This window comes from Eurosta solidaginis, unplaced genomic scaffold, assembly GCF_040869045.1.
Source record: "Eurosta solidaginis isolate ZX-2024a unplaced genomic scaffold, ASM4086904v1 ctg00000339.1, whole genome shotgun sequence".
Taxonomy (NCBI): domain Eukaryota; kingdom Metazoa; phylum Arthropoda; class Insecta; order Diptera; family Tephritidae; genus Eurosta; species Eurosta solidaginis.
The window spans coordinates 882384-909368 of record NW_027136884.1 but is presented as its reverse complement, the minus strand read 5'-3'; the positions used below and the strand labels follow the sequence as shown (position 1 = coordinate 909368).

At 36.0% G+C, this 26985-nt stretch overlaps 1 protein-coding gene across 1 annotated transcript in view; it reads right to left on the bottom strand.

The window, feature by feature from the left end:
- Window positions 1-20347, bottom strand: part of LOC137235651 (TSET complex member tstC-like) — a 129215-nt gene extending 108868 nt beyond the window's left edge. Inside the window, exon 1 of the mRNA XM_067758540.1 lies at window positions 18796-20347. Within this exon, the coding sequence (XP_067614641.1) occupies window positions 18796-20171 (1376 nt within the window). The 5' untranslated portion in view covers window positions 20172-20347. The remainder of the gene's footprint in view (window positions 1-18795) is intronic.
- Between the last annotated feature and the right edge of the window lie 6638 nt (window positions 20348-26985).

Sequence of the window (26985 nt, the reverse complement as noted above, 5' to 3'; positions counted from 1 at the left end):
ATGAACATCAAAATAAAAAAAAAAAACACAAAATAAAATATGAAATATACAGATTTCCATAAGCTGAAACGACATACGAATAACCAGATTTGCCCGTTTAAGCATATTTGATTTTATACTTTTGTTTATTTAGAGAAGACTTTGTTTATTTGCTCGTAAAACGTCTTTATGAAGATAACTTTGTTAGAAAATGTTGTTGTAATGGATTTAAAAGCATAGTTTGAATATTATGATTAATTTGTCGGCGCCAAACTAAACAGACAGAAAGTATTAGGGATGACATAATTCGCGCGTTCAACAAAGAAGCACCAGACAGATGGTAAAGATGACACCATAGTCTGCACACTGCAATATTTACTATTTACAAACATATTTAGGCATAAAATTATTTTAACATTAAGTAAGTTGAGATTTTTATTTTCGCATATTTAATTTTCATTAAGGCACGTACATAGGTATGTGTGTTTGCATGTGTGCTTGCAATTAAGTATGCTTACAAGTGTATAAATTATTTATGTAAAAATACAGCTTTTACCCAATTTCATGCCAAATTGCTGCCCACACACACACGCGTATATTCAAATATATTAATACATACATTGTAGGACGCACACTCTGCCAAACTCATAATTGTGTCAATTACAACACTTGTTGGCAGCCTAGCGACACTAAGTACCATACAATTATCAATGTACATATCATTAAAATAATTAATTGTGTTTTTTGTTTTTATTTTTCTTTGCTTGTTTTTGCTATTATTGTATATGCTCCAATTCATAATTCGCATTGCAGTGGTTGTGCACAGCTGTGCTGTTCGCAGTTGTCTCTTCTTCTTATACCAAAAAAAAAATCTATAAAAAATAGAAGTTCCTCCAAGTTTGAGGGGTTGGCAGGCAGTGTGAAGTAGATTTATGTACCACCCAATGAGAGGCTGGCAAGTGCTAGCACACACGCACACATAGTTACACTTGTAATGTACAAATGTATGTTCTGCAACATTGTCTATGTCAAAATACTAAAAGTCAGACATTTGAAAACTTTTTGGCGGCTGCTATATGCAAATGTTTGATATCTGACGGCAGGAAGAGATAAAAATTAAGTAGTTTAGAAAATATGTAATGAAATGAGTATCAAAAAAATAAAAATAAAGAAAATTGAGAAAAAGTCTACGCTAGTTTACGCAGTTAGTAAATATTTATACCAGTAATAACAACAAATCAAGTCTTGAAATATAAAAAACAAATAAAGGAGGCGTAGTTTGCGTGGATACATAACTATCCATACCTTTTATGAATGACAGAACTGAATATAATATTACGCAATGTAACAAACAAAACAACGAAAAAATAACAAAACGCAACATAGCCTACAATTAAACGACATAAAATATTATTACATAGCATAACATAACATAAAACAACATAACATAACATAACATAACATGAAAACATAACGAAATATAAAACTATGCATGATAACATAACACAACATAACATATCATAAAATGAAAATAAATACAGTAGAGTGGAGTATGGAATAGCAAGGTACTATATAGTATGATACAAAATAGTCCAGTACAGTACAGTATGGTACAGTTTGGTATAGTACACTACAGTACGGTAGGGTATAGTACAGTACGGTAGAGTATAGTACAATACAGCATACTATGGTATAGAACAGTACGGTAGAGTACAGCACAATATGGTACAATATAGTACAGCATGCTCTAGTAAAGCACAGTATGGTACAGTAGAGAACAATACTCTATGGTAAAGTACCGTGTAGCAAAATTCGATACAGTATGGTATAGAGCAGTACGGTACAGTAGAGCATGGTGCAGTGCAGGACAGTTTGATAAAGTACAGTAAAGTTAAGTGTACAGTGTTTCGTCTTCCTCCACTTTCCTTTTCGTGGCATAGCAATACTGCATCCGGACAGCAGACAGTGAATTGTCTCTTTGAACATGAGTACCGTCGGGCGTGTGGAAGCCTGGATGCTTTGACTTCGGCAATTGAGTACCCAAAGCTCAAACCTTGATATGTTTCAGTACGTTGCAGTGTTGGGTACAGAACGTAGTTGCCTTGCGGCATTCTCAATTCGACTGCTGCTTGAAGAGTGCTTAACAATCAAATTTACAGTGAGGTTAATCATTTCCATCTTTAATAAGCTCAATAGCAAGCTTTAAGTTTCCTTGAAAGCAGCTTATAATCACTGGCACGATAGTTTGACTTTTGCAGTAGCGACTGCCACTCTCATGCATGCTCCATATAGACGGAAACATAATATAGCTTAACAAAATATTACTCATATTAAAATAATGTTATATGACATGACATATTACATCACAATGTTACGTAAAATAACTTTACGAAAATTAACTTAACGCAAGATAACCTACATAATCTAATTGCCTGCTGTCCATTTCATACAAGATGAAAATTGCCTAACAAAAGAGGTAACCGTGACATACCATAATATAACAAAACATAATTTGACATAACATACCCCAAACGAAAGAAAATTATCTTGAGAGTACATGGCACAACACAACATAGCATTTCATATTTTAAAATGAAATAACATAATAAAATATCCTAAAATAATGTAAAAAAATATATACTGTTTTTACACAACATAAGACGACAATATAACATAACGAGATAACTTCTTGTGAACTATTATTAAGTAACGTGCCTAATATACCTTTACCTAACTGAATTTAATACAACAGTCAACACGATAGCGGAAAAAAAACATATAACATAAAAATAAAATAACTTAACATAGCATTACAAAACAGATTGAACAACAAAGCGTAATAGAACATAATTTAAGATAAAGTGACATATCATAAAACAGCACAATACAACAAAGCTATAACGTTACGCAACATAACATAACAGAACATAACATAGCATATAAACCATAAAATTAAAACAAAATAACTTAAAAAATTGTACGTGTAATAAATTAACAACAACAACACAACATAATATGTTTTACATACCATAACATAAGATGACAATGACAATGATATGACAAGATAAAACATTAATATAAAGTGATATAACATTATACGTATATGTTACTTTACATAACCGAAATTAACTCAACATTGAGAAAGATAACGGAATAAAACTTAGCATTATTAGAAAAAATAACATAACTTATTAAACAAGATAGAGGAATAAAACATAAGATAAGATAAAATAGCATAACTTAATATACCACAAAATAATATGACATACCAAAACATAATAGAAATAACATAACAAAACATAACATAGCATAACACAACATAGCATAACAAAAATAGTTTGACCTTTAAACTTTTGGGTCCTTATCTAATTGACGCTAATTTTTATATGCTATCTCACATATTGCACCCAGCCAACCCCTATGAAAATTTAAATGCCATTTAATTTCGTGAATGGTATTTAAGTGAATAAAAGAAAAATAAAAAACAATTGAAAAATAATAATAAAAAAAATGCAAGGACAAATAGTTCACGCTTGTGTATTACAAAAATGTAGCGACATTTGTGGAATTTGTGTTGGCTTCGCCCCTCAGGCGCTACTAGGAGCACACGCATAGTCCTGCACACACACAAACACACATTAAATATATGCTCAGTAGTTGTCTGTGAATCTGCTGTCGCCTCATAATATGACATCAATGTGCCTATACATATGCATATACATCCATATAAGCATATACTTAAATGAAATATACATAAGCATGGAGGCTTATGTCTGTCTGCCAACAGTGCTGACAATGACATGGTAAGCATAAAGTTTTTCACAGCAATAATAAAAAAAAAAAAAAAATATGTAAAATAAGATGAAATAATAATACAATACAAAATACACAAAGGAGTAAAAAAAAAACAATCTATGTAGTAATAATGAAATGAAATTGTCGATAATAAAATGCTATAAATGCGTTTCCGCTATATGAGCGTACTCGCACTCGCACTCGCTTTTTTCCCCGACACACTTTAAATAATACACGTTGGCCACAAAAGCTTATTAAAGCGCCAAATACATGACACGAACATTCCGCAATCTTGTTCGCAGCTTTGGCCATACACCATACGAACTTTTGGCCGAACATTAGTTCTCTTTCAGACAACGATGAATACGGACAACAATTGTGCTGCAGCAATATTGCTCGCTGTGGCAATTAAAGTCGCATAATCATTATTCTTTTTAATTCTATTACAATAATCTTTGCTTTTTACTTGCCACAATGATGGCAAATATTTATACATTTCAATAAATTCACTCAGAAATTTTTTATTGTCCATTTTATTTTTCCGCGCACGTCTGTTCCGTTCAGAAATTACTACGATTATGAGCTATTTCGCCATACACGTACGAACAGTTCGCGCAAATGTTCGCCAAAAATGAAAATATTTTGATTTTTGGCGAACATTTGCGCGAATTGGCAAACACCACCATACACGACAGAAAAGGCCGCAGAAACATGACATAACGGGAATGTTCGCGGAAATGTTCATGTCGTGTATTTGGCGCTTAAAGCAGCAGCAGTACTATTAAGCGGTGGCTTCCAAATGCGTGAAAGCTCAAATTTGCGGCAAGGCGAAATAAACTTCAATTGTCAAGTCTGTAGTTTTCTACATATTTATAAACATGGCGATGTTACTCGAATGCTAAAGCTTGTGTTAAATTCATCTATATGAAAAATTTCATTGTGCCACGGTCTTTAGGTCTACTGTGGGGGCTACAATCATCATGCTTTTCGTATTTTGCTGCGATTGAAATGATAGCAAAGCGAAGATAGTAAAATGTTGCATGCGTGAGCGTGACAAGATTTTTGGGCAACGATAATAATAGAGAAAAATTTTGGAAAAAACTGGCTCTGCAGCAATGAAAAATAAACTATAATGAAATAGCCGTAAAAGTTTATGCCTCCTCATAGTTCCAGAGTAAGTGAGTTTGGGCGCCTCTGTTGTAACATAATTTTTGCTCAAATTTTGTTTCGTTTTTTTGCTACCTCAAGTATACACACACACATATATACATTTTAACAATGGGGATGGGGTTGTTACATAGGTTGGTTCACAGGAGAAACAACTTTTGTACTGAAAAAAGGAAGTGGAAATTAGTAAAAGTTTAACAGAAAGCCTAACAAAGTTTTTCTGCAACTTCGAAAGCGTTTGTATTGACCACTGCAGCAGGACAATGGTTTGGTAGAACAAAAGTATGAGTTGTTTTTTGACATTATGCAAAAAGTCAGCTAAACCTCCATTTGTGAGGGTAAAAAGGACTGCCTGTGTTAGGCTAGCAACGTTAAGGTTACCTTGGAAAACTCGACTAGCGGTAGAAATTTCTTCAGAGCTGCGTACTGCAAAATAGAATTTGACACACGAAATTTTTCTTAATCATTTCTTGACAAATTTTATATAAATTTTTTGGTTTTCTGAAGAACTGCATACGGCCCTTAACTTAATGAAAAACAACAAAGATTGTTTGGCATATGCATCATAGTATAACGTAACGTAGCATAACGTAACATATTACATTACATAAGATAACATGACATTATGTAACATAAAAAAACATAACTTCACATAGCATAACAAACCATTAGACCATGTGTACATTAAATAATACAACGTAAGATAATATTACGTAATATATCACAATATAACAATATAATATCAGAAATAATGCATCACATCATACCATGACATAATGCAACAAATAACATTACATAATGCAAAATATATTAAATTCAACTGTGCAACAAAACAAAACGTAGCATAACATAACATTCACATGACATATGTGAAAACCTGAAATCAGAAACATAAAGGCAACAAATTTAGTAGGAGGAAATGCATTATGCACAGACAGGGAATTTTACGAGTGTAGATTTCCCTTCCCTGTTTCAAGGGCTATACACTAAAACCGAACTTTCCGCGGTTTGCGCTATTATTCGTAATGGCAGCTAAGATAAGGTTATATTCCACTCAGCTGTTGATATCTTCTTTTTCAGCGCGAAGAGTTATAGGCAAGTTCCACCCAACGACCAGGACAGCTCCAATTTGCATCAGCATAAGTGCGGCCCAAAACTCCTGCACTTTATACGATTAAAGAACCCGAGGCTGATGCGAACAGCTTCTTTGTACATGGCTTTGAGACGGCTAGGCTTTGGAGTAGAAGGGCTTACTGTCTAGTAGTACTCCATTGAGGTGCACATTTGTATCTGTTCGTCCCAGTCATATTAATGATAGTAGTGAGTTGCCTCTTCGTGAGCAGTATGGTCTCCACCGTGATCAGTTTTCATCTTGCGCTTGGTCTGCTGTGTCAAAGAAAGCCTCAGGAAATGTGATCCATGCGAAGAAGCAATAGGTTTGTATATGTGGCATTCCAGAAAGTGGGGCGTTTTAAAGAATCCTCGGCTGTTCCATCTAAGCACCCTTTTTTCTAGGTCAACGTACGCGATTGTATGAAGATGCCATACTTCGGACGGCACTTTGGCTAGTTGAGGACATTCCAAAACTCATTCGGAGGCTGTCCCCTCAGCGTCGGATCCTTGATTACACTCAGCTAAAATCAGTTTTTTATGTTTTATTTTTAACTCATTAACCGCCAAATTATTATCAAATCAATTTTGTCTTTAATAGTTTTGAAGTTCTTCATTTTTAGTTGAGGAACAAGTTTTTCTAATTTTTAACCCATCAACGCGGAGATACAAGTTATTCGTAAAACTTGTGTTTCAAGTCTCTGAAAGTTTTTATATATTTCTCAGTGCCGTTTAGAGTCGGCATAAAACAAATAGATCCCGTCCCGCCAATTTGTAGGAAAAATTAAAAGAAGCGCGACTGAAATTGGAAGAGAAGCTCGGCCTTAAATCTCTTCGGAGATTATCGCGCCTTATATTTATTTTTTTATAAGCCTATATAAACTTTATTTTTAACCCACTAAGTGCCAAATCAAAATTGATTCAAACCAATTGGCCGTTGGTGGGTTAAAAATTAACAAACACATATAAAGGCAAGCTTATTGAAGTAAAGCAAAAACTGCCTGCGCAATGAAGCCCTCAAACTTTAAAGTTGCTGCATATTAACTTTAGTTGTACGAACATATTTAATTGCTGCATATTATAAACCCGCAGCAGTTAATTTAATCTGAGCAATCGTCCAGCCACAGCTTGCAGCCTAAAACAAAGCGAATCTCAGTAAAAACTGCATGCTCCATCTCCCGCATCCACGGAACCACATCAATACAATTTGATTCAATTTGGATCATCCCATATTGCTACTTTGTTTTTTTATATGCGTTTTGGCGTTCATGGGTCATACAACTGTCTGCATGTCCAACCGCAAAACACTCAAATACCCATCGACACAGACATGCAACCGTCCAATCATTCAAGTATCCATTCAGATATTCATTCGCTTGTCTCTTTATTTATCTCTAACCCCCTGTCTGTTCGTTTGACGCTCCCAATCTATTGTACGCCCGTCTGTCCATCCATACATTCATCCCGCATTGTGATGGAGCATGCCAATTACAATTTTAAATGCGCCTGTCAAACTGAAACTTTTTCAAGAGATGCTTGATTTCTTTTTCCCCTGTACCAAAACAATATTTCTGATTTTTTTGGTTGCCTTTTTGAAATTTTGTTTTTACATTTATTATGTACGTGTTATTCATATGCATATGTACGAGTACGAGTACTTTGGGTGCTTGGGTATGAGTTTGAGTTTGCTGGTGTCCATTAGGATTTTCTGAACTTTTTTTATTTATTTGTTTTACGTAAAAATTCGTATTTAGTCTGCTTCTAGGGTGGTTTTCGACATTTTGGATGACTGACTTTGATTTAGGAGCCACTTTAACTTCGTAACGCTGCAAGTGTTTGAGATAAAGATAGGGAGCGAGAGTGGACGTACAAGTAAGTAACAAAAAAACATCGCAACAAAAGATATGGAAAATAAAAAATAAAATGGCAAGAAGTTGTAATGAAAGTGAATGTATTGCAAAAGTTGTAGTACGACTAAGCGAAAAAAAGTTCTGCCACTAAAGTTTTTTCATTTATGTGTTTACATTGACTCAAAAAACGTGCAGTGCAGCAGGAGGAATAATTTGAACTCAGCATGATAGAACTAGTTCGATTTAGTTACACCTCCTAGTAAGAGAACTAAACCATAATGGTATAATTATAAGAGCGTACAATTACGGGCGTATGCTGAGTATTGGGCTCAACAAACTCGTTGTGAGTTCGGACTTTTCTGGATTAAATAAATAAGCCAAAAGGGTGGATCGTGCAGTGAATGAGGGAAAGACGTAGTAATTTCTGTCATGCAAGAAATAATCGGCGCATTCGCGCCTTGGTAGCCACGTTACTGTTGACGGGTATAATTCGAGACTGTGAAGGATTTCGTCTATTTGAGAACCAGCATTAACAACAAAAATTATCTCAGCCTAGAAATCAAATGGAGAAACTCCTTGAACGAGTCAAGTCCTCTCTCGACGAACAGAAATCACGCTTTATAAATCGCTCATCATACGTGTTCTGATGTATGGGCCGGAATTTTGACGGTGTCGAGAGAATATGGGACGGTTTTTGGACTGTTCGAGAAACAAATTCTCCATAAGATGTATCCGTGATGCCAACGGCGAGTATGTGTAATGATCAGTTGTATGGGTTTAACGCAGATATGACGATAGTTCAGCGAATAAAAGCCCAAAGGCTTCGCTGGCTAAGTTAAGTTATGCGAATGAGCGAAGACCCTCTGCCCAAGAAAGTATTTCAGTCGGCACCTCAGTTTGAAAAGAGAGAAAGCGGGAGACAACCACTGAGAAGGAAGAGGCAGGTGGAGAAACCCTAGACCTCCCCTGGCACTGATGACCTGATATGAAACTTCTCGCTCTTTGAGAGCACGTGAAAATGGGCATTTTTTTAAATATTGGCCATAGATGCCATCATGCTCAAAATCTAATTTGGGCATTTCAGAATAATTTTGGTGTATTTTACATGGTAAAGGTTTAATTTATGATTTTCACCGAAAATTTGCTCAAATTTGTCAATTGGGATATCAAAAAACTCGAATTGATGTCAGGATTACAAACCCGAAGAAAAAATAACTCTTTTTCACCCTTGGAAAATTTATCAGTGGCAACATCTTTCATCGAAGGGCTGCACACGAAGCGGGTTTTGGTAGCGACTTTCGATTGGTGAAAAAGTTGGCTCCTTAGCCTTGGCATTGATGGAAGTGGATGGATAAAGGCCATGTTTTGTGGCGCGTTGCGACATTCCATACTTTAAATTAACGCAACATGTTTCATTAACGGCTTTTTGAGGACGATAACGCAGCTACTTCACCAAGTTTTATCTTTTTGCGTTCGTTAAAATGACAGTGGATCTAATTTCGGAATTTCTTAAAAATTTTTTGCGTTTTTCATTGTATGTGGATATACATATACGCTTTGGTCGCATCAAAGCCAAGAAGGGGGATAGCCGTTCATTGTTATCTTATGGCGATGCCGGAGCATCAAAGCAAAGCAACGCGATGAAAATATATTATTTCATATTTTTTCACCTATGTATCTACCACAAAATATTTTTATACTCAGTTGAGCAGAGCTCACAGAGTATATTAACTTTGATTGGATAACGGTTGGTTGTACAGGTATAAAGGAATCGAGATAGATATAGACTTCCATATATCAAAATCATCAGTATCGAAAAAAAATTTGATTGAGCCATGTCCGTCCGTCCGCCCGTTAACACGATAACTTGAGTAAATTTTGAGGTATCTTGACGAAATTTGGAATGTAGGTTCCTGGGTACTCATCTCAGATCGCTATTTAAAATGAACGATATCGGACTATAACCACGCCCACTTTTTCGATATCGAAAATTTCGAAAAATCAAAAAAGTGCGATAATTCATTACCAAAGACGGATAAAGCGATGAAACTTGGTAGGAGGGTTGAACTTATGACGCAGAATAGAAAATAAGTAAAATTTTGGACAATGGGCGTGGCACCGCCCACTTTTAAAAGAAGGTAATTTAGAAGTTTTGCAAGCTGTAATTTGGCAGTCGTTGAAGATACCATGATGAAATTTGGCAGGAACGTTTCTTGTATTACTATATGTATGCTTAATGAAAATTAGCAAAATCGGAGAACGACCACGCCCACTTAAAAAAAATTTTTTTTTAAAGTGAAATTTTTAAAAAAATTTAATATCTTTACAGTATATAAGTAAATTATGTCAACATTCAACTCCAGTAACAAAAGAAAATTTCAAAATGGGCGTGGCTCCGCCCTTTTTCATTTGATTTGTCTAGGATACATTTAATGCCATAAGTCGAACAAATATTTACCAATCCTTGCGAAATTTGGTAGGCGCTTAGATTCTAGGCCGATAACTGTTTTCTGTGAAAAAGGGCGAAATTGGTTGAAGCCACGCCCAGTTTTTATACACAGTAGATCGTCTGTCCTTCCGCTCGGCCGTTAACACGATAACTTGAGCAAAAATCGATATATCTTTACTAAACTCAGTTCACATAATAATCTGAACACACTTTGTACTGGTATAAAAAATGGCCGAAAACCGACTAAGACCACGCCCACTATTTCGATTTCGAAAATTACGAAAAATGAAAAAAATGCCATAATTCTATACCAAATACGAAAAAAGGGATGAAATATGGTAATTGCATTGAAAAAAACTTTACTTTAGAAAAAAACTTTGTAAAATGGGTGTGACACCTACCATGTTAAGTATCAGAAAATGAAAAAGTTCTGCAGGACGAAATCCCTTGGAATCATGGCAGGAATACTGTTCGTGGTATTACATATATAAATAAATTAGGGGTACCCGACAGATGATGTTCTGGGTCACCCTGGTCCACATTTTGGTCGAAATCACGAAAACGCTTTCACATATACAACTAAGGGCCACTCCCTTTTAAAACCCTCATTAATACCTTTAATTTGATACCCATATCGTACAAATAAATTCTAGAGTCACCCCTCGTCCACCTTTATGGCAATATCTCGAAAAGGCGTCCACCCATAGAACTAAGGCCCACTCCCTTTTAAAAAACTCATTAACACCTTTCGTTTGACACCCATATTGTACAAACGCATTCTAGAGTCACCCCTGGACCACCTTTACAACGATATCCCGAAAAGGCGTCCACCTATAGAGCTAATGCCCACTCCCTTTTAAAATACTCATTAACACCTTTCATTTGATACCCATATCCTACAAACAACACATTCCAGGGTTGCCCTAGGTTCATTTTCCTACATGGTGATTTTCCCTTATTTTGTCTCCATAGCTCTCAACTGAGTATGTAGTGTTCGATTACACCCGAATTTACCCTTCCTTACTTGTTATAACTCTTTTTTTATAAGTTTTTAACGGCTTACTCGCTAATTTATTCGAAAATAATGAAAACGCACCGATTTCATGGAATTTTTTTGGCGCGTTTTACGCAACTCTATAGCCATCTGATATTTAAGACCCATTCTTGTAAACGAATGAACTTTTCTTTACAATTGAATGAATAGACAGCTGATATTCAAGACCTATTCCTAGAAACTAATTGAGAGAGAATGAATATTGAGCATCAGGTCATCAGTGTCACCTGGTGCACCCAATCGGCGTCAGTTTTCGCGAAACAAGGATAGCTGACATGACTTGTTACAAAACGGCCGAAAAAACTTAGGCCGTTAAGCGCCAATTAATAATGATGATGAAAATGTGTTTCAAATATTAATTCTAGTGCATGTGTGAAAGGGTTGAAAAGCATAAAATGTAGCAGAACAAACAAACAAATTTAAATTCTGAAATAGTTTTCGAAATTGCAGCTCAAATTTTAATTTTATGACCATACTAGTAGACCCGGCAGACGTTGTTCTGCCCTGAATTTGGCCTATCCGCATACATTTTAATAAGTTTTTTCCGTCTAACTCTGCCCTACCCCTCTACACTTTTTCCCAATCTTTTTATTCACTCCTCCCTCCGTCTTTTTCACTTCATCTCCATCCTCGTCTCATTCTATCTCTTTCTCAGTCTCTTCCTCTCTTTTCTCTTCTCTCAAGTTGTTCTCCTTCTTCTTCATCTCTTATTGCCGGTCCCAGAGGGTGGTATGTATTTTATTCCAGTCACATTCCGAGTCTAAGTCCCAGTCCCACTCCGAGTCTCAATCTCAGTCCCAGTGCTAGTCCTAATTCCAGTCGCAGTCCGTCTCTGGTATACGTCCCGGAAAAAAGCATCGTAAATACTAATATAGGCAAATTTATGTACGAAATTTCAGGCAATTCGATTAGGACGTATGTAAATAGGGGTGTGGGTATTATTAATTCTTGTCTTTATTTCGGCTTCGCATGCATATTTATCAGCTTTGCCAGGTTGATGCGACTAAATCGAATATCACAATGAACTTTAGAGCGCTCAGCAAGAGCTTTCATTTGATATCCATAATACACACACATTCTAGGGGTATCCGGGTCCATGTTTTGCCCTATATCTCGAGACCCTAGTCACTCAGCGGTGTAAAGTTTACTCTGTATTATAGCACACATCAAGAGCTTCAATTTGATACCCATAATGTAAAAACACATTCTAGGTGTATCCGAGTCCATGTTTTGGCCTATATCTCGAGACCGTAGTCACCCAGGGGTGTAACACTTCCTCTGTACTAAAGCCTACTTCAACAGCTTCAATTTGATACCCATAATGTAAAAACACATCCTAGGGGTACTAGGGTCCACGTTTTGGCCTATATCTCGAGACCCTAGTCACCCAGGGGTATGAAAATTATCCTGTACTATAGCACACATCAACAGCTTTAATTTGATATCCATATTGTGTAAACACACTCTAGGGGTACCCGGGTCCACGTTTTGATCTCAAGACCCTAGGCACGTAGCGAAAAAAAGGTAGACGTTGGCCGATTTTCAGACCTACCCAATATGCTCACAAAATTTCATGAGAATCGGTTCAACCGTTTTGGAGGAGTTAAGCCTCTAAAACCGTGACAGAAGAATTTTATATATTAGATAAAGTAATACTGATGGAGTATTTTAAGAAACTGTAGTTTAAGGGTTAAAATTTATAACTGAGTAAATATTTTGTTTAAATATTTTATAGTTTTTTTTTTATGAAAAATCTTTGTCGCAATTGCTGAATTAAACATTTGTATTTTCCAACAAACATTTTTTTAGAAAAAGTGGGAAAGGGTTAAATGCATAAAACAAGTAAAGTTTGCATATCTTCATGCGAACTTTATTTTAATTGTTATACAAAATGAGACTTTTGGATTGAGTATATATATACAGAAAGGGATGATGAAGTCTTAGTGTCCATTCACAAGCGAATTATTTTATTTGCATACTTATGCCTACTTTGTAAGAAATAACTTCATTAGAACTTTTAAACGTAAAATTTTGTATTAGTCACGATGTTTTTGCTAAGAAGAATTGCAATGATCTTAAAAGGTAGTGCTAATAATAAAAACGCAAATTCTCTCTTTTTAGATAAATTTTTCTTTATGGACCAAATCATAAACGCATTGCTGTGTTAATATGTTTACTAAAACTCATATGTGAGCAAAATATGCTACACAATTTCGTAGAAAATAGTACCAATTCTTAAATTTAAAAGTTGTTTGTAAAATTCAATTTTTGTCTTGAGGACTTTTGTTTTGATTTTTCAGAAAAGATAGATTAAGGGTTAAAATTCAAATCCAAATTATTTTTACGTAGATTTTTTTTTTTAAGCATAGCTTCGAATTCGAAAGTATTTTCGACTATATCAAATATGAATTTTGACTTCATCATTTAAAAAAGGTCCGAATCAAACTCGAATGAACAATTGAGTTGGAAGCTTAAGATTATTTGGGGAATAAATGGGTTAATCATTTTACGAAAGCGGTTTTTTCAAATGCATTTTAAAGTATGTGTTTCTTAGTAAAAATCTTAACTGGAGTAAAGAAAAAGTTAACGGAAATTAAACAAATACGTGGGCACCTAGAAATAAGCAACACTTTTCTGTGACAATGATTTTGGGCCAGTCAAGTAGTAAGGAAGTAGAAAAGCGTACAGAAATTCACAATGCGCCTTGAAATATGCAATACATTTTTTTTTTAATTTTTTATCTTGATTTTCTGAGAAAAATTCGTAAGAATAACTGGAAAACATCAAAAACTAATTTATTTAATAATTTGGGAAAAATTTAAACAACGTGACATCAGGACGGACAAGGCGACAGCTCTTTCGATTATAGTTTGTAAATCTCTTCAAAGCCTTTTCTCCCGGGAGCCAAACCCGCACTCCTGAGATAGTTGAAATGGTTATAAACGCATTCAGATACGTCATGCCTTAGTTGTTGTAAAGTTTTTCCCAATTGCCTTCTTCGCATATATTATCTTCCACACATTACATAATTCGTATGTAGTTATGTGTTGAAGTTATGCATGTTTGTACGGCGGTTTTCAGAGAAACATGGTATTTGTTGTTGTTTTTGTTCTATTTATAGAACTACAACAACTAAGGCATGACGTAGCTGAATGCGTTTGTAACCATTTCTACTATCGTAGGAGTGCGGGTTCGACTCCCACTCCCGGGAGGAAAGGCTTTGAAGAGATTTACAAAGTATAATCGAAACAGCTGTCGCTTTGTCTGTCCGTCACGTTGTTTAAATTTTTCCCAAATTATTAAATAAATTATAAAATTAAAAATTGCTTGAAATAAATGTTTTCATACATTTAAAGCGATACGGGCAATCCCCGGTTAACTCATATAAATCAAAAACTAATATCCAATACAAATATTTCTTGCAAAGCCACACATGCGTCAATAGTTAAACTTTTTAGGTAATTTTTAATATTTAAGGAAACTCTTAAGCGCTGCTAAACAAAAATAACTCGTCACATTAAAGATTTATTTAAGGCCTGTTTGTATGCCACTGAAGTTAATGGTGTGAATATGCGCCTGAAAATATGCAGTACCTTGTAATTTAAAAAAAATTTGCTATTTCTACTGATAATTTGTTATATAGAAACCTTTTTTATAAGAAGTTTTTTCTCGACAAATTTCTAAAGCCTTTAGTTTTGGGGTTACTTTGTTAAAATCCTTTTAAAAATTACTTAAAATACCCCCGGATATTGAAAAATGAATATGACGTTCTCAGCTTTAACGCTCTTAAAAAATTCTCTGGAGGAAAAAATGTTCACACTTTTGCTTATATGCGACTCCCTCTCCTCCAACTCTCCTCAAACAATGGTTATGTCATGATTGTGACAAGAATAAAAAATGATTGAAATTTTGGTGATATGTTGGTCGTGTTCGCAAATATCGATACACTTTGAGTGATAAATTTCCGTTTGACTGAGCGTACATAAATATTCTTTCTTGCATGTGTAACAAATACATATACATACATATGTACATAAGTATTTATTTGTATGTTTGATTACTTAAATTATGTTGGTAAGCTTTTACATTGATTTGTTGATTCCGTGCGTGATATTTAGCTTGATTGTTTTTGCTTGTGGTGTACGAGTCGTATATGTATATCGTTTACACATGTATGTATATTGAACACAGAGACGACGCAGCGGCATAGGGTGGGTGTGATAATAATAATATATGTGGTAAATTAACTAGCAGAAAAACGACAGAGTAAGATTTGTGACTGCAGAGAATTTAACCTTGGGAAATTGCGCATATCACATATATTTATATAGCTCAGTAAGGTGAATAGAGTATGGGGCATACAAGCGATTTGGTTCTTTAACTGAATTGCAGGAAAAGTTATTTATTTTAAATTATATTTTTTCTCAGTATAGTTAAATAATCATGTATACATAGTGCTTGTCATAGCTGGTGGATAATTAATTGTCTTTTACAATCAATTTGCAAGCATTCATTTTTGAAATATTGATTACCACCTTTTGTGTCACCACACACTTTAATCAAAATTTTGTTGCAATTATTCATGCGTCACACATACATTTGTATATGTATATTAGACTGGGTAGATTTAGTAACCGATATCGTGCCATTGATTTTTCGATAGGATTTGGGCTCAGGAAAAAAAGTTCCACTACGCATACCCAAAAAAATAATTTTCGAGCCTGCGAAATTTAATTTTTTCGACTTTAATTTTTAAGGTTTTTTCATGGCCTACTAAAAAAATTTTCATTTGATTGTAAAATTTTCATGTATACTCTGTACGACCCAAAAATGTTCGCTAAAAACGTTGGCGATAACAGTTTAAAAAAGAAAATTTTTTTAGTAGGTCATGAAAAAAACCTTAAAATCAAAGTCGAAAAAAGTCAAAAAAACTAAATTTGGCAGGCTCGAAAATTACTTTTTGGGTATGCGTAGTGGAACTTTTTTTCTTGAGCCCAAATCCTATCGAAAAATCGATGGCGCGATATCGGTTATCTTTTGCCCATACAAATCGCCCCAGCCCAATGTATATATGTACACAAATGTTCTGCAGTCAAACGAAATTTCCGTATACATATGCTACATCAAGCATAGTATAAATTCAACGACCAACTAATTAAGCAATTCTTTTTAACTGAATTTAATTTAAAATATGAGTATACGAATGATACAACATTTATTTGTAATCCCTTCAATATAACCTTCATTTTAAGGTCTTTTATGATTTATACACTAGACAAACCACTGTCAAAATTTGGGACTAACTCATAATATGTATGTGCAGATGGATTACCCTCGTGATTATTCGAACCATATTACATATATGGTAGTCGTATGTTTGCCAGGCCGAAAACGGCGTCAAACTTACATTTGCTGGGAAAGTGCACAGATCTAAACATCAACGCCAAGCGAAGCTTTTCAGTTCATTCTTGATATCCAAAGCTTGGATCTAGCAGCAACTTCATCCCTGAGTTTAAAAGAGTCTTCCAGATAAAGTACTAAAATCACAGCACACTCTAGCATACTAAACAATTAAAGTTTTCTTCCTTAGAGCACAGATCATTTTGCGACTAAAAGAGTTTCGGAAAGCTACTTTATCGTAAAAATTCCCAGCAGAGATGATTGGATGCGGTCGGATTGGTGTTTTGTTGCTGACGGTAGCATTTCACTATAAACTGACTTTAAATATAACAGTAGGGTTGAAGAAGGGATCTATTCAAAGGAGCGTGACCTTCAAGTCTCCTTCAGACTACCTGATCAAAATAGTGTCTTCCAGGTAAAAGTATTAGCTTTCATCGAAGCCATGGTTTGGCAACGAAATCGATATTTTTAGCGACTGCTAAATGGGTATCAAATCCATTGGCTCTTACTCTTTCAATTCTGAACTAACACCAAACTGTCGCCAATCTCTTCAGGCCCAACAGAACCGTTAAGTAGTTCCAGACAGCTCTGCGTGCGAGCTCCCTTTTCTGGATAATCTACACCAAGTCGTGGATCACGACAGCAAAGGCTTAATATCTTTTATAATGTCTTTTATGGTAGCAAAATGGGGCTGTTAACACTGGCATCTGCGTATGACCGCGGCAGGCACTTCGAGCTTTTCCAACACGGAAGCGAATCGTTAGTAAAAATTATGCATCAACTCCTATGCAAAGTATAGTCGGATGAACGCATGCCTACATATTGGAGTATTAATGTGTTCTGCCCTCATCCTCAAGAAAGGCGTCCCACGAACCGCGTCAATTACTGCGAAGTCAGCCTGCTTAATATTGCGTTTAAGGTTATATCTAGCGTACTGTGCCAAAGACAGAAGCCCAACAAACTGATTGGGACTTCATTAGGCTTCAGACTTGGTAAATCTACTATCGACCTGATCTTCGTGATGTGCCAGATCCTGGAAAAGACTCACGATAAGAGAATCGACACTCACCATCTTTTTGTCGACTTCAAAGCAGCTTTTCACAGCGCGGAAAAAAGTTGCTTGTACGCTGCCAAGTCTGAATTTAAGTTCCCTGCAAAGCTAGTAAGACTTGTGAGGAATGACTTCTCCGAGCTATTTGATACCAAACGAGGCTTCAGACAAGGCAACTCCCTTTCGTGCGATTTCTTCAATGTAATGCTAGGGAAGATAATTCTAGTAGCAGAACTAAACTATAAGATCGTACAATTACTGGTGATATTATTGGCCTCAGGAAATGCGCTGTAAGTTCTGCACTCTTTAGATTAGATAAAGAAGCAAAACAATGGGTCCTGCGGTATATGAGGACAAGACGAAGTACTTGCTGTCATCAAAGAAAGAATCGGCACTTTCGCGCCTTGGCAATCGCTTCACTGTTGACAGATATAAATGCGAGACTGTGCAGGATTCCGTATATTTGGGAATAATAGCAAAAATAATGTCAGCGTAGAAATCAAACGAAGAATAACTCGTACCAACAAGTGCTACTTTGGACTGAGTAGGCAATTGAAAAGTAAAGCCCTCTCTCTACGAAAAACATCGCGCTCTCCAAGTCGCTCATCATACTTGTCCTGATAAATGGCTCAGAATCATGGACGGTGTCGAGAGAAGGTGAGATTGCTCTTTGAGTGCTCGGGTGAATAGTTCTCCAACAGATTTATAGTCCTGTCCGTTATGCCAACGGAGAAGTGTTTTCTATACTCCTATTTCCCTTCATGAGAACTTTTAATTTTGTCGCATAAAACATTTTTCAAACCACCAAACATTTTTATAATAAAACTTATAAATGTAATGATCCATGGTTTATTCACCACAGCACTACTTAAGTAGAATTTTCGAAGTATAATATAAATTCGAAGTAATAAATTTCAGTGAATATATCAACTCAACCCACCTGTGGTGCATATGATGCCTGCCGAGATGTGCATAGGGTGCTGTCGCTGTCGTAATAAACTGATAAGGCTGCTGTTGCAAATATGCCGCCGCTGTTGCAGCATCCACTAATGGAGCATTTAAGAATGGTGAAGCAGCTGCCGCATTTGCAATTTGCATTTGTCCCATTGCATTGGCAGCCGCAGCCGCCGTAACATTACCATGATCCAAAAATATGGCAGCATATTGTGGTGGATATGCACCCGCAGCAGCAGCTGTTGCAGCACCACGTGCAACATCAGCCACAGCTGCAGCAGCTGCTACATTCGCATTCCATTTCGCTTTACTCGATTTGTGTGTACGGCGTGTGCGCGAACGTTTGTTGTTGTTGCTATTGTTTTGATTGTTGGTAATATTGTGCTGGTTGTTGTTAGCACGCGACGAAGATTCACGCGAACAGGTGCTCGTATTTAGAAGGTCAGCAGCAGCCACCGCCGCTGCTGCAACTGCTGCAGCACTTGGTGTTTGTGGCAATGGTGGTAAACCAAGTTGTGCACGTGTGGCAGCCGCAGCTGCAGCTAATTGGTATTGTTGTGCTGCTGTTGCTGCATCAATATAAGCACCGCCTGATATGCCACCAATCTCATGATGTCCAACACCACCGCCACCGTTACCATCAACAAAACTCATACCGAGCGTTTGTTGATATTGGAGTTCACTATAAAAACTCGAATCGAGTATATTACTATCAGAGGTACTGCGATTTAACATAAATTGTTCGAATTCATCGCTTACTACAGCATCGGATACATCCACCATGCCACCTAAATCTTCGTCATGCAGCAAAGTTGTGCTGTTAGTGGGTTCGCTTGTGGGTTCTGCTGTCGTGGACGAGACGACTAGCAATGCTGTGCTTTCTATGGCAGCTTCATCGCAATTATTTGTGGAATCGACAATGTGCGTATCACTTTGTTGGCGGCCTAATATTGGTCGTTGATGTTGTTGTTGTTGTTGGTGGAGGTGCAGTTGTTGTTGTTGATGGTTGTGTAGATTTTGGTGGCTGCTGCTATAGCTGCCATTGATTACAATCTCCGGTATGTTGGCAAACTGCCCTTCCGGCTCTTGGTAATAGCTGCTATGCCTGTGACTATAAATGCTGCTGTTACTTTGGCTGTTATTGCTACTTTTGTTGTTGTAGCTCATGTTATTCTCATAGATGGCACCCATAATTGTGCCGTTCTCGTAGACAACCGAGCCCGAGGTCATCGTGGCATTGTTGATGGAAGCGTTGTTAATGTGAGTTTTGTTGTTGTTATCTGTATTGTTGTTGCTATTCGCATTAACGTTGGCAGTGGAAGTGAGTTGATTTATGGGGGTGGCATTGCTGCTGGAATCCATGTTGATAATGGTTGTATTATTTTGTTGTAGCAAAATTTTGTTATTATTGTTGTTGTGGATTAGTTGCAAATTTGGTGCTTTTTGTATTTAATGACTACTTTACAAGCGGAAATGCTTACGAAAAAGGAAATTATTTTGTGTGCTCTTTGAATTTGTTAAAGCGTGCATTTCGTAAAAAACTATTTGGCACTACTCTTACAGCAATTTTTGTTTTAGAAGTTTTCAAAAATTTTCAATAAATTTTTGGTAAATATTCACTTCATAAATTTTTTCAAACAAAATTTCGCATAATTTTTATTGTACAAAATTTTACAAATACTATTTCGAATTTTAACTATTTCAATACTAAAATTTTCAAGAAATTTGATTTACAGATTTGGTTTTGTTTCAGTCTCATTTAAATTTTAAACAAATTTTATAATTTTTCACTTCTTTTATATTAATTAAAATTTTTGTGAAATTTGATTTTGGTTTTAGTCTCACATTAGAAAGCCTACATAATTAAACAGGTGTTTTAAATTTTTTTCATTTTTTTCAGTTTCACTATCTCACTTTTATATAAAAATGTTGGGATGAATTTCGTTTTAAATTATTGCTGTTTTTAGAAATTTAGAATTATTTTTGATGCTGAAAATTATATTTTTTGGGTTGTCTGCTTTCGTGTTTTGCGTTTACTTCGAAAACATGAGTAATTAAAATTAGAACTTGTTTTTTTAATTTTTCAAAATTTTTTTGCAAATTGTTTTTCAAAATTTGTCACTCACAAAAGCGAAGAAATTACGTATAATATTTCTTTCTTTCTTTACTTTGTATGTATGCACGCTTGCCTTTATCCGTTTTTTTTCTTCAAGTTTCCCATCTTTGCAGCTCATTTACCGGCATTATTTCATTGATCGTTTTCGCTTTCACTTTGTATATTATTTTCACAATGCAATTAAGCTGCGCCGTGTTTACGTTAGTACACGCGTATTTCCCCGCTCGTTCATACATACATACGCACACTCGCAAAAGCACGCACGGATTCTCATACATACATACGTATACACGCACGAAGACGCGCTCCTATCAAATATACGGTTATTGTTAGGGGAATAGACCAGTCTATATCGTTTGGAGTGCCGCCAAAAACTGATTTGAAAAATTAAAATTTTTGTTTACGTCGCTGTACGTTTAGCCTTATAGTGCGCTATGACCATATTGTAGCTCTTCACCACACTCTCTTTGGGCTCTCATGAGAGCACATATGCCTATATTTGTGTGCGTGCGTGTTCGTTGTACGTGCGTATAGTAACAAAATATCTGTATATCTGTTTGTTTGTTTGATTGCTTACTTTGCTCGCGTGCTGCTGCCTTGGCTTTACCAGCTAAGCATTCTTTGCAGTATGAATGTGTGTGTTTGTGTTTATATCCGTTTATGTGTGCGTGATTTTGTGAGAGAACGCTTTAGTTATGAAAACAAACAACCACCAAAATATATACAGTCCCTTTAAGCATTTTTCTGTGTCCATCACCAAGTGCATTCTTCGGCCTTTGCCCTTCTACAACAATCAATATTGCCTTCACCAAAGTCCAATGAAAGAAAAGAAAAAAAAAAAAAATGCACCTAAGAAATATCTAATGCATTATGCGGCAGTTACCCACCGACGTGTGCCGTACGTACGGACGTTTGTCGTACGAAGCACGTTTGACCGAACTCTCAAGCCCGTAGGAATCAATGTGTGCGTCTGTGTACATGTACATAACATATTTGTGTGTGTATTGTTTACAAATAAGCACTGTTGCCATTGACCATTTTGCATGTATGCTTATGGAAACATCAACTTTTTCCAATTTAATTTTTGATATTGTAAAAGGCCGGAATAAATATTAAATAAGTATAAATAGATTACATATTTATAATCTGCACTTTTACATAATTATTTCGAATTATTTTCACAATTTTTCAAACTTTAGGTGTTTTTGCATAAAATTGCAAACGGTCAAAAATTAGCGCACAAAAGTTTACTAGGCAACTCTGTCTATTTAGAGAGCGATCAGCTGACACGTTCTTACGGAAAATACCAAAATTGTTTTGATTTCTACGTTCCGGGCTACGTACGTACGGGCGTTGCACGTCGGTGAGTTTTTCTTTACATTGCACATTCATAAGATAGGTCGTGTCAGCTGACACGTTTTTGGTACGTACGTTCGTGAGTAACTGCCGCATTAGTGATTGCTTGTAATGCATAGGGTTGCCATGAATCTTTTAGTGCTGTATCGAAAGAAATCCCGTTTGGAAAAAAATAGTTTGTTCGGTATACAAAGAAAAGCAAAGCATACTTACAGGCGCACAAACTTACTTTCACTAGAGTTGGGCATTTTTCAGAAAACGATTAGTAGTTCCCTTAGTAGCTTCTAACTTTACAGCAAAGTCAAAAAATTTAAGGAGGATTAGGTTCTGGAAGCTTGGTTCCGGCAGAAAAAGTGACCAAAACAATATAACATATTTTAGAAGAAACCCACCAGTTAGATTAGAAAACTTGAGCAGAAGGTGAGTGTTGCCGAGTTGTTTTTCAAAAGATCAAGCGGTGAGGCGAAGCCATTTTATAGCAGTGTCCAAGGCAAGGTATACGCGGAAATATATAAACAAAGTTTGTGTAAAAAATCACCACTATATATTCTTCCGAAATCCGTTTTGCGCCAAGCAGCTAGTTAGTGCGCGATAAGACGCTGATTTTTCTAACCACACAAACAAAAATATCAAAAGATAACGAAGTAATGTTCGGGAACCGTACGAATCTTTTTCCAAGGGAGACCAATGTTTCTATGAAACCAGTAGAGTCGCTATGCTACCTTGCTTGCACAAAATAAACGGTTCTTTTTACCAAAGTTTGACTGGTTCTGCACATGGTACACCTCCGAAGTTCTTCTTACAGACCCTTCTTACATAAAGCTCTTACAGGCGTAGCCTTCTTTTACACATGGCGCATTTTTGTTTGATAATTTTGCTGAATAATTTGGTTTTACTTTCTATAGGAAATTTAGTTTCTAGCTTTTGCCCTGCACTGAAAGAAAAATACTGGTAAAATCAACCGAAATCGGGTCAATTCAACCGAAATTTCTGTTACTTTTATCCATCGCAACAAGATGTTGAATCAACTGCGCACAAATCGTTGATTCGTAATTGACCGTTTTAGTAGTCAAATGAACAAAAAAAGTTGTTGCGACAGCTTTGTATGAAAGTACCTATGTAAGGCGCGATAACCTCCGAAGAGATCTAAGGCCGAGCTTCTGTTCCAATTTGCGTCGTGCTCCTCTTGATTTTCCCTTCAAATTGGCCGGACGCGACTTACATGCTTTAAGCCGACTTCGAACGGCATCTGCAAGGCAGATGAGTATTCACTGACAGCTTTTTATGGCAGAAATACACTCGGAGCGCTTGCCAAACACTACCGAGGGGCGACCCCGCATTGCAGTAATTTTGATGTTGATTTGTCCGGGGTGCGAACCCATGGCATACGGTGTGGCAGGCGGAGCACGCTACCATCACACCACGGTGGCACTTACTATCCGAACGTCAATTGGGCTTACATCAAATATGCTGGCACACATTAAACATTATACACTTTATTATTTTGTTTTATTAAACGCACTTTCATCAGGCTCTATCCTGGGTCCGCTGTTATTTGTTCTGTATATCAATGACTTACCCGATGTCCTTAAGTATTGTAATGTTCATATCTACGCTGATGATGTGCAATTGTTTACGTGTTGTCCTCGTGATCAAACTAGCTTGTGCATAAGTAACTTAAACCACGATTTGAATCAAATATTTTCATGGGCTAATATGAATGGCTTATGTATAAACCCGAATAAGTCAAAATGTATTGTCATTCATAGAAGGTCTTTTCCCACTAATGGTTTAGAGAATGTAGTGTTCGACAATTCCGTTATAGAATACGTAAATACGGCGAAAAACTTAGGTGTAATTTTTAACAAAACATTGACATGGAAAGACCATATTTTTAGAACGGTTGGGAAAGTGTTTGGAATGCTTCGTACACTATGGTTAACACAGTATTTCACGCCTTTGCACATACGACTACTTCTGGCTAAAGCGTACTTAATACCTACGCTACTCCATGGTTGTGTGATTTACTCAAACTGTGACTATCTGTGCAAGAAAAAACTAAATGTTGTTTACAACAACATTGCTAGATATGTTTATGGGTTGAAAAGACTTGACCACGTATCTCAACATGCTGAAAGGTTGCTAAACATTTCTTTCGAAAATCTTTTAAAAGTCAAAACACTGTCCTTCCTCCATAAATTGATACACACAAAGGAACCTGACTATCTATATCGTAAGCTTATTTTTCTGCAATCATCAAGATCGGTGCTTCTTCTTAAGCACATCAGATACCGCACGCTAACCTCTGAGCGCCAATTCTTTGTTACTGCAATACGTCTTTGGAACTCGCTACCTACAAGTCTTCGACTCTTAAGTAATGCTCTGAACTTCAAAAAAGGGCTAACATCATTTTTTAACGACTCTTAAACTGGATCTCAAATTTTTGTTGTTAAAATGTTCGTTTCTAAGTCCTTTTCCTTTCTCTGTGTCTTCTTTCTTTATTTGTTAAATACTATTCAATCTATAACCAGCCAAAGGTTATCATCACTACTGCTGTCCTTTAATATTAATTAATTACTTTTCTTTAGTTTTAAGATTTACATTTACATACACAAATATTTCCCTATTGTCCGTTATATTTAATTTAATTTGATAAATATAATTTATTAGTATTATAAATGTTCAATTTTTATAGCTCATGCTATTCATGACTAGCACTGTTAAATAATTTGTCAAAATTGTTATGCTAGGAACAAATTTTCAAATAAATACATACATACATACATAAATATTTTATAATTTACTTAATTTATACTTTTGAACTTCGCTTTGCAAATAGATATGAAAATAATAGTAACAAAACTGATTCTCAATTCTTTCGGTTGCAGCTCAGTTCATTCTCAATTTCTTCTATCGCATGTAGATGCCACACTTGATTGTTTCGAACAAAACTTGTATAAATGTGTGTCATAAAATTTTAAATCGAGAACTTGTAAGTTATAGAAAAGTAAAGAATCAAATCGCAAAAGGTAATTCACCACTGGAGTAATTTTACATGTAATTCGGCAAGTTTAATTTTGCGCAATTCTGCATTTCACTTGGAGGAGAAGTTGCAAAATTGTACCCGATAAATAGGTGTCCCGTATCTCATAATTTTTTACACAGTCAATTCAAAAAAGGGTTTTTTGTTTTGTATTGATAACTGGAAAACTAGTTTTTTGTTGATTTCCCATTTTGTGTGTTTTTTCGATTTGGTAATTCTCTTATTTTGGTATTTTTTTTAAACAAGTGGCACCATCGTCATAAGGACGAAGTAGAGAGCGCAGTGAGCGTAAAATTCTCTTTGAAATTTTCTCATGTATTGACTGTTGATCGCTGTTGAAACGACCAGTGAGATCAGTTGTGTTAACAGAAAAATCAGTTAGATTGGCCAGGAATCTGTCAATTATACAGAATTTTGTTAACTTAAGAGCGACAATTTCTCATCTGTTGAAATGACTAAACTAATTTGTTCCTTTGACAAAGAACTCGGTCGAATTAACCATAAGTCGATCAATTTAACCGAAACTCCGTTAAGCCAAGAACAACAGAACCGATTTGTTGATTTTACTAGCACCATTTCTTTCAGTGTGGACTGCTTGGAATATTTTGAAATTGAAGACTTTAAAGACATCACTTTTATTTTTACAAATAGCTTGAAGAAGTAGAACATTTTAGAGAATTATTCTGCATTCACAGCTTCTCACGGCTGAGTTTATCTACCTAAAATTTCTAAAAACATTCAGTGGAGTTTGTTTGCTCCTCGGATTTGACGATACAATTATTTTTCATGTAAACTGTTTCTGTCTAGTTTATTTACTGTAATTTCGCTATACAGAAGGGCGTGACATCTGCCATCTGTCAAACAAATTGAATTCTTCTCAAAATATGATCGAACGAGTGCATACCCGACGGTTAGCATCTAAGTGATCATTGCCCAGTCCACATAAAGGGGTATCCTGCAAACTGTGCCAACTATTGAGAAATCAGCCTTCCTAGTATCGCATATAAGATCCTGTCAAGCATATTGTTCGAAAGATTGAATCGCACTCTAAATCGACCGTTTGGACCTTATAAGTGCGGCTTCAGACCTAGTAAATTTACTATCGACCCGGGTTTCAGCATACAGTAAACCCTAGAAAAAAAACTCGAAAAAAGGGAATGATACATATAACCTCCGCGCCGATTTTTATGTCACCTACGATAGCAGCTGCCTACATGCTATTATGTGTGAATTAAGCACTCTGGAACAATATTCTTTAAAAGCGTGCAATCACTGGCTTATGCCGAACAAATTGCTATCATCCGTCCGAACACCCGCGCTGTAAGTTATGGTTACAACCAAGCCATTGTTGGCATCCATCATTTCAAAACCATCAAACACTTGGTTTATTTTGGGCCCACAATAACGCAAACGTCAGCTTTTAAATCCAACGAAAAATTACGGTTGCCAATAAATGCTACTTTGAAACAGATAGGCAATTGAAAGCTAAAGTCCTCCCACGGCAAACGAAAATCATGTCCTACAAGTCACTTATCGTACCCATTTTGATATATGGTGCAGAACCATAGACCTTGACAACATCAGATGAGGCAGCTCTGGGTGTGTTTGTGGAAACAGCTTTTCGAAAGATTTATGGGCCTCTACGTGTCGGCCACGGCGAG